The sequence below is a fragment of the Mandrillus leucophaeus genome, unplaced genomic scaffold, assembly GCF_000951045.1.
Source record: "Mandrillus leucophaeus isolate KB7577 unplaced genomic scaffold, Mleu.le_1.0 Scaffold243, whole genome shotgun sequence".
NCBI classification, from domain to species: Eukaryota; Metazoa; Chordata; class Mammalia; order Primates; family Cercopithecidae; genus Mandrillus; species Mandrillus leucophaeus.
This window is the reverse complement of record NW_012102510.1, coordinates 112,378-121,559: the sequence shown is the minus strand read 5'-3', so window position 1 is coordinate 121,559 and position 9,182 is coordinate 112,378. Positions and strand designations below refer to the sequence as shown.

The 9,182-nt window shown below is 43.3% G+C and overlaps 1 protein-coding gene across 1 annotated transcript; it reads right to left on the bottom strand.

The window, feature by feature from the left end:
• Window positions 1-6,643: 6,643 nt before the first annotated feature.
• DUSP21 (dual specificity phosphatase 21) lies at window positions 6,644-7,520 on the bottom strand. The gene has a single exon (XM_011982799.1). It carries the CDS (start codon window positions 7,389-7,391, stop codon window positions 6,822-6,824), a length of 570 nt encoding a protein of 189 aa, XP_011838189.1. The 5' UTR covers window positions 7,392-7,520; the 3' UTR covers window positions 6,644-6,821.
• Between the last annotated feature and the right edge of the window lie 1,662 nt (window positions 7,521-9,182).

The window sequence follows — 9,182 nt, the reverse complement described above, 5'->3', positions numbered from 1 at the left end:
GCTTGAACCTGGGAAGTGGAGGTTGCAGTGAGCCGAGATCGCGTCACTGCACTTCAGCCTGGGTGACAGAGCAAGACCCTGTCTCAGAAAAAAAAAAAAAAAAAAAAACAATTGAAGTGCAAGGAAGTGAATGAGTATGTGTATGTGTGTATAAGCATGTCTGTGCTTTAGTATACTAACTTACAATTTTCTAACGTTATGAGCCTTTGGAAATAAGATATGCACACTCCAGAAATATAGTTAATGCTTAACTGATCAAGTTTCAGGCATTCTGGGTAGGTGATCTTTTATTTAAGTGTTTATATATGTATAAATATATACAATGTATGTCCTATTTTTGCCTCTTCACTTCGCCAATACCTGGTAAACAGTTCTTTATAGTAAATATTTCCTGATTAAATGACTAGCATGTTTTCTGTTTTCCTTATTTGACCTTGACCACTACACCAAAAAAAAGTAATTTCAATCAAAATCCTAATGGGAATTTTTTGTAAACCTACAACTATTAAGAAGATCCTTTTAGAAGAGAAACAAAAGAATCTAAGAAAAAACAAACAAAAGACGCACCCCATCCTCTGAAAAAGAAACATGACGGGGGAACATCATTTCTCCACCAATTATAATAGTCTATTATGAAGCTGCACCAATCTTAAGGAATGTGATACTGGCACAGGAAAAGATTGACAATGTAGCAAACTGGAAGGAACAAAAGCAGACACAAATATTTCTGATGGCGTTGGACATCTCAAAATTATTTCACAAAATTAAATAACTTCCAGCTTATATAATATGCCCAAATTAAGTTGAAATAGATTTAAGAGTTAGATGTCCCCTAATGTAGTAATTGATTGAGGCAAGGATCATTAATGGATGCTAATAACATTGGCTGAAAGAAACAGGATATTCACACTGTGCTAAAGTATCACCCCACAGAATTCTGTACCTATTAATATTAAAGGCAGGTATCTGGTGGTAACCACCTGAACTAAATGATCAAACTTAGCATCACTGCTAATGGGACAAAGAGACATCTGTGCCTCCTGACACATGTAACATGGCAACACTTCTGAAATATTCTAGCAAAAAATTCTTAACCCATATCTGGCTGGGCACAGTGACTCACGCCTGTAAACCTAGCACTTCGGGAGCCCGAGTCAGGCGGGTCACCTGAGGTCAGGAGTTCAAGACCAGCCTGAGCAGCATGGTTAAACCCCATCTCTACTAAAAATACAAAAATTAGCCGGGCGTAGTGGCGCGTGCCTGTAATTCCAGCTACTCAGGGGGCTGAGACATGACAATCACTCGAACCCGGGAAGTGGAGGTTGCAGTGAGCTGGTATCATGTCCCTGCACTCGAGCTGGGTGATTGTCTCAAAAAAAAAAAATTTTTTTTAACCCAAATCTAATCAAACCTCTAGACCTAGCTTCCAGTTTAAAGAAAATACAGGGAATACAGGAAGAAGATAAACAATAGCATCAAGAAATAATTGGACAAATCCAGCGTACTGGATGTTATACCACAAAATTATTCTGGACTCATCAAAAAGACAATGTCGCGGGAAGTAAGAGTAGAGGCACTATTCTAGATTAAAATAAACACAGTTTAAGACTCATAGATTTAACTACATACAAATTTAAACTTTTGAATCACAAACAAACACCATGGACAAATGACACACAATAAACTGGGAAAAATAAATGAAATATATTTGACCAGAAAAACTAAATATCCTTATTCTATATTTCAGTTTTTACAGTTGAAAAGAAATAAAAGATTTACACTCTGAAAGGAAAATGTCTAGGTTCTGCAGAAGAATGAGCTCAGTGGAAATAAAATGTCTAAGGATATGAATAAATAATTCAAAAAAGAAGGGCAAAGGTGAGAAGTTATGAAATACTTTTAGTATTAACAACTGCTTGGTCGAAGTTTCTCAGCCTTCATCAGAATCATCTGAGATGCTTGTGCAAAATGCAGCTTCATCCAGGTGCGGTGGCTCATGCCTGTAATCCTAGCACTTTGGGAGGCAGAGGCAGGCAGAACACCTGAGGTCAGGAGTTCGAGACCAGCCTGACCAACATGGAGAAACCCTGTCTCTACTAAAAATACAAAAGTAGCCAGGTGTGGTGCTGCATGCCTGTAATCCCAGCTACTCTGGAGTCTGAGGCAGGAGAATCGCTTCAACCCAGGAGGCGGACGTTGCAGTGAGTGGAGATCGTGCCATTGCACTCCAGCCTGGGCAACAAGAGCAAATCTGCATCTAAAAAAAAAAATAATAAAATAAAATAAAAATTAAAATGTGGCTTCCTGGACCTACCATATTTAAATTGAGACCCAGGTGTCAGTATAATAAAAACTCCCCTATACTTACTTTGGGAGGCCAAGGTAGGCAGATCGTTTGAGCTCAGGAGTTTGAGACCAGCCTGGGCAACATGGTGAAAACCCTGTCTCTATTAAAAATACAAAAATTAGCCCGGGCACGGTGGCTCACGCCTGTAATTCCAACACTTTGGGAGGCTAAGGCGGGCAGATCACGAGGTCAGGAGATCGAGACCACCCTTGCTTACACGGTGAAACCCCGTCTCTACTAAAAACACAAAAAATTAGCCGGGCGTGGTGGCACGCGCCTGTAGTCCCAGCTACTCGGGAGGCTGAGGCAGGAGAATCGCTTGAACCCGGGAGGCGGAGATTGCAGTGGGTCGAGATTGCACCACTGCAGTCCAGTCTGGGTGACACAGCGAGACTCCATCTCAAAACAAAACAGAAATTACCCGGGCGTGGTAATCCCAGTTACTTGGAGGTTGAGGCAGAAGAATCACTTGAATCTGGAAGGTGGAGGTTGTAGTAAGCCAAGATCGCGCTACAGCACTCCAGCCTGGGCAACAAGAGCGAAACTCTGTCTCAAAAAAAAAAAAAAAAAAAAAACCTCCTTCTTTCAATCTACTTACTTTTGTTTCAAAAGAAATGCAGGAAAATAGAGCCTAGTCTGTATGTCACTTCTTCATTCCTGACCTATGTGCTGCCTTAGGCAAATTCCTTAAATGCATTAGTACAATGGGAACAATAACTACCTTGAAGGGCTTATTTGAAGGAATAGAGACACTGTAAAGTGTCCAGTACTGTGTTAGGCATTTAATAGCTTAATAAATAGTGGTTATTATTATTTTTCACTCTAACTCATTTCGCACTTTTAAACTGCTACCGTAGTTTTTTTCAGGTGACATGATCCTTTTCTTCTGTGTGTGTGGGGGGGTGTGTGTGTGTGTGTGTGTGTGTGTGTGATCGTACTTTATGCATAATTGCTCAAAACTGGAAATAATCTTGTTATGGGTTGAGTTGTATCCCCTCAAAATATGTGAAAGTCCTAACCTCCACAACCTCAGAATATAACCTTATTTGGACATAGGGTCATTCGATGTATTAATAATTACTCATACTGGAGTAGAGTGGGTCCCTAATCTAATATGATTGGTGTCCTTATGAGAAAAAGAAGATTTGGACATAGATTTGCACAGAGGGAAGACAGATATGAAGACACACTAAGGGAGATAGCCCTGTAACTCCAGAGGCAGAGATTAGAGTGATGCATCTACAAACTAAGGAATGCCAAGGAGTGTCAGCAAACACTAGACACTAGAAAGAGTCAAGGAGGGCCAGGCGCGGTGGCTCACGCCTGTAATCCCAGCATTTTGGGAGGCTGAGGCAGGTGAATCACCTGAGGTCAGGAGTTTGAAACCAGCCTGGCCAACATGGTAAAAACCAGTCTCTACTAAAAATACAAAAATTAGCCGGGCATGATGGTGCGTGCCTGTAATCTCAGCTACTGGGGAGGCTGAGGCAGAAGAATCACTTGAACCTGGGAGGCAGAGGTTGCAGTGAACCAAGATCACGCCACTGCACTCCAGCCTGGGCCACAGAGCAAGACTCTGTATCAAAAAAAAAAAAAAAGCACGCGCACACACACAAACAAACAAACAAAAACCAAAAGACTCAAGGAGGATTCTCCTCTACACGTTTCAGAGGAGCACAACCCTGCTGACATCTCGATTTAGGACTTCTGGCCTCCATAACTGTATCATAAGAGAAGATACATTTCTATCGTTTTAAACCACTCAGCTTTTGGTATTTCTTACAGCATTTCCTAGGAAGCTAATATTAGGTTCCTAGGAACCCTAATATTCTTCAATAGGTGGATGGAAAACAAACTGTGGTACATGCATACAATGAACTGTATAACATGGGTGAATCTCAAAGACACTATGTTAAGTGAAAGAAGCCAGTCTCCAGAGGTTACATCCTGTATGATTCCATTTATGTGACATTCAGTTAAAGGCATATCTGGCCAGGCGTGGTGGGTCACCCCTGTAATCACAGCACTTTATGAGGCCGAGGCAGGCGAATCACGAGGTCAGGAGTTCGAGACCAGCCTGGCCAACATGGTGAAACCCTGTCTCTACTAAAAATACAAAAAGTTAGCTGGGCGTGGTGGCGGGTGCCTGTAATTCCAGCTACTCTGGAGACTGAGGCAGGAGAATCACTTGAACCCGGGAGGCGGAGGTTGCAGTGAACCGAGACTGCACCACTGCACTCCAGCCCAGGCAACAGTGCAAGACTCTGTCTCAAAAAAAAAAAAAAATAAGACAAACCTACAGGGAAGAAAAACAGATCAGTGTTTGCCAGAGGTTGGGGTGGGTTGATGGTTTAATTCGAAAGGGGAAGCATGAGGGAAATTTTGGGACTGTGGTGATGGTTACCTAAATCTATGCATGTGTTAAAACTCATGGAACTGTTTATCCACAAAGAGTAATTTCGTGGTATGTTAATTTAGATATTTTAAAAAATGAACACACACACACATCCCCAAATAATTTTCTTCTAAGAAATACTTTAAAAGAAATTTTCCATCTGGGCCTCTGCCAGAAAGGCTGTTTCGTGGGGGCTCTGCCACACCAACTCTTGCATTCTGTGAGCCTGTTTTTCCGTCTGTAAAAGTAGTGGATCTGCCTGGAGCAGATCCACTTTTTTATCCCCCTTGTCCCCATACTGTACCCTAGGCACTCCCTTTGTGGCAGTGGTGGTGTCTTGATGGATTTGGAGAGAAAAAAACACTGGGATGTCACTGGGCTCTGGACACACAGGTCTTCTCCAAATGGAGCAGTTGTACTTTTGTCTCTCTCTCTCTCTCTCTCTTTTTTTTTTTGGTCTAAAAACCTCTGGATTAGAATAACTGAACACAAGCCAGAGCCCAGGTATCCAGGGAATTAGAATGATCCTGGATTCCAGGGCCTACATGTGGGGGTCACTTGTTCACCCCTTCAGCGAATGCCCTCATGCATCCTTGTAATGAGCAAAACCAGGGTGCTGGCTCTAACGGTTAGTGACTCTAAACAAGTGTTTCAGGGAAGCTGGACTTGTGCTTCTACACAACCCCTTGGATGCACATGGATTAAACACAATGGGACCTCTGTTAAAGCTCTAAATCTAGGGGCCCCCCCACCTTTGTTTTTTCTTTTTCGAGACAGAGTCTCACTCTGTCACCCAAGGCTGGAGTGCAGTGGTTCAATCTTGGCTCCCTGCAACCTCCACCTCCCGGGATCGAGTGCTTCTCTTACCTCAGCCTCCCGAATAGCTGGGACTACAGGTGCCAGCCACCATGCCCAAATCTAGGCCCATTCTAAGGTAAGGTCCAAAAGGACCTTAAGCCATTTGTTTTTAGACACTTGATGATTTTTTGGAAGAGCATTTTGTAAACAACAAAGGACTGTGCACAGAAGGGGGAAATGCCATTATGAGGATGAGTGTGCTGACCTCAAACCAGGGTCAAAGAGTATCATTGCCCTTTACTCCAAGCATGAAACCATTCATGTGCCAGGTACTGTGCTAAGGAACCCAGTCCTCACAACAACTCTATGGCAGAGAGTTGCTTTGACAGGTGAGGAAAGTGAAGCTTTGAGAGGACCCAGGTCACAATGAAAGGAGATGTTAGAGGTGACAGGGTTGGGTCATGGCCAGCAGCTCCAGCCTCTTAAGCCAAGGTTCATGAGAGGAACCCCTGAGACCTGGTGTTAGGCCTGTTCTCTCTCAGTATATACCCTGGGAAAAGGACTAATGTCCCTTTTCACAAAGGCTGGTGGGAGATCACCAAAGACACCTTGAGACCTTGCCATCAAGTATAGCACTCAAAAAGTACAGTATTTTTAAACTTTATGGAGTGGAATGGTCTTTTAAAAAACTAGTTTTTTTTTTTTTTTTTTTTAACAAATGTATAAATTCAATCTAGAAAACCAGAGATGGGCCACTGTGATTGAAGGCGGGCAAGAGTAGCCTGAGCCTCCTCCAGAGCTCCTGGAGCAAAGCTTGAAAGAAAGTCACTTATCCACTAGGTTGGCACTTACCGGGAGAAGTGCAAGGGATGCCAAGATGTCTAAGGCTTTGACTTTGGTTTGGAAAGAACCAGGTGAGATTCTAGGGGATTCACTCCTGAGTTAGTCGGCCTCCGACAGGGCTCAGAATTCCAGGCCTGCCACATGTATTGGGTGCTGCTGGCAGGTCTATGTGAGCTGAGCATCACTTGCTGCACCCTGGTTCCAGCCAGGCCCCAATAGCTTGACCTCACAAGATAAAAAACATTTTCACCATCTTACATTTCGTGAATTTAATTCTATTAAGGTAAGGCTTACTACATTCAAAACTCCAACCCCCTCCCTTTTTTTCTTGCCCTTTAACAAGGCACCAACCAGTTTTCTTTACTAACAAAATGTCAGTGTTCAAGTTCAGTCTTGGTGCCAGATCGATGGCAGATGTCAAGGGCTGGCCGGGATGGCTTACATTGATATCACTGCAAGTATGTCCTTCTCATAGATGTCAGGGATGTCACCTACCGGCGAGTTGATCATGCGCACGGTGTTGTTACTAAACAGCTTGAATTCGTAATTGATGAGCTGTTCCCAAAAGCCGGTGTTGGGCCGGATGATGGGGCGGCGCGACTTGGTCCATGTATGGGCGTCCAGCAGCGACATGGAGTGGTATTTCATGAGGTACGCAAGGCACAGTGAGGCGGAACGGCTCACTCCAGCCACGCAGTGCAGCAGCGTGCGGCCCTGCCTCATATCCACGCTGTGGATAAGATCAGCAATGGGGTCAAAAAAGTCGCAGAGACGAGAGTCACGAGCATCGGTAACAGGCACCTTTACGTACTGAATGCCCTCAAAGAACACGTTGACCACTTCCACCGAGGCATTGACAATGGCGGTGATGCGATTGCTGGACAGAAGGATTTTGTTGTTGGCAGCCACACCATTGCTGAGAAACAAGCTGCTGGTTATTTGGGAGAAGCTGTAGGTGGAGGGCTGCTGGAGACCCTGAGATGATGAAAAGGACGCGGATGCTGTCATCAAGGCGGCCGGTCCGAGGTCTCTCTATGCTGGTTCAGGGCACAACCCTTACCAAGCTAGTTCAGGATTGCAGCCGCGCCGTGAAGTCTCAGGCTAGGTGTTGGAGAAAGAGGACCGGCCATCGGTCACCACCCTCTTCCTGTCTCCTCCCACCACTCCCATCTGGGCGTCACAATCTCGGACAGATAGCCCTGCGGCTCTGGTTTCCATGGCAATGGCCGCTTGCCGCAAGGAGGACAAGGCCTCTAAGCAGGGTCTTCAGAGACACCCCAGTCTGTTTTATTTTTATCTTTCTTCATAGTCATTTATTTTCCAAGGCCTAATTCTTATCTTTCTTGACTTTTAAAAATGTTCTGTTACAAGATATCTATTTTATGTTTCAATTATTGGACCACATTAAACACAGTATTTATGAATACTTCTATTTCATCAGTGTTGCAGAACAGGGCTTACACTTTCCCTGCAAAATAGCAGCATCACATTCTAAGTTGGGGAACAGCATTTGGCTCATGTGATACGCTAATCTCTATAAAACTGGAGCGAGATATGGGATTTGGCTGGGCTTGGTGGACTGGCCTGATATTTCTTTGTTGATTGCAACCATAAAATTATTTTCCTGCTTACAAACACATCAGGGCTGGTTGTAAGGGAGCATTGCTAACTGATATATAACCCTTTATCTTGAAGTTGGCCTGTGGTGGACAGTTGTGACTAATTTAGCTGTGTCATAGTCCGTTTGTACATACAGCTCAAATGACTGAAACAATAGTTCAAATTATTTTGTTTACTTTCTTCAAAAAGAATGCCCACATGCTTTGTGAACTACAAATCACTTTGACCACTACCGATGCTGTCTTCCCAGTAATATTACACATTCTGGAACAAGTTAATGCTACATGGTAATTGGGCCAAAAATTGAGACAGGCTTGCTCTGTCATCCAGGCTGGAGAGGCCCAGGCCTCTGCCTCCTGAGTTCAAGTGATTCTTGTGCCTCAGCCGTCCAAGCAGCTGGGATTACAAGAGTGCGCCACCACACCCGACTAATTTTTGTATTTTTAGTAGAGACAGGATTTCACCATGTTGGCCAGGCTGGTCTCAAACTCCTGACCTCAGGTGATCCTCCCACCTCGGCCTCCCAAAGTGCTCGGATTACGTGCAAGAGCCACCGCACCCAGCCCAAAAATTAATTTCTAAAGTGCAACCTGACATTTGCATTTCCTTCCAGCTAAGATTTTTATAGAATTTGGCTGAAAATTGAAAAGAACTATAGCCTAAAACTAACAAATTGTTTCGCAGAGCAGCCAATTGACTCACATACTTTGCTCTCATTCCATCATCATTTTGGTATGTGTTCAAAGGTGTGCTGTGATTATGAACAAAGATGAAGTAGATATCAGGTTGCTTATGATGGTCAAGGAAACGATAACCTCAAAACACAACACATATTTCTTTTTCTCAGTTGTCATAATAAAATTAATTTGCATTACTTAAATTGTCAGTCCCCACAAATCTATCTGGAAGAAAATAGAACACAAATACTAAATAAATATGAAAACTGTCTGTTGGGGACAGCTCAACCTGGCTAAGGGAGAAGCTTTGTAATCTATGTAGTAATGTGGAGGCCCTAAACTAGTATTGGTGTCTAGTTATTTCATAAGTATACACTTCTTAAACTTTAAAACTATAGAAAAATTAACAAAATAATTTCAGACACTATTTTCTTTTCTTTTTTTTTTTTTGAGACAGGGTTTTGCTCTTGTTGCCCAGGCTGGAGTGCAGTGGTGCAATCTC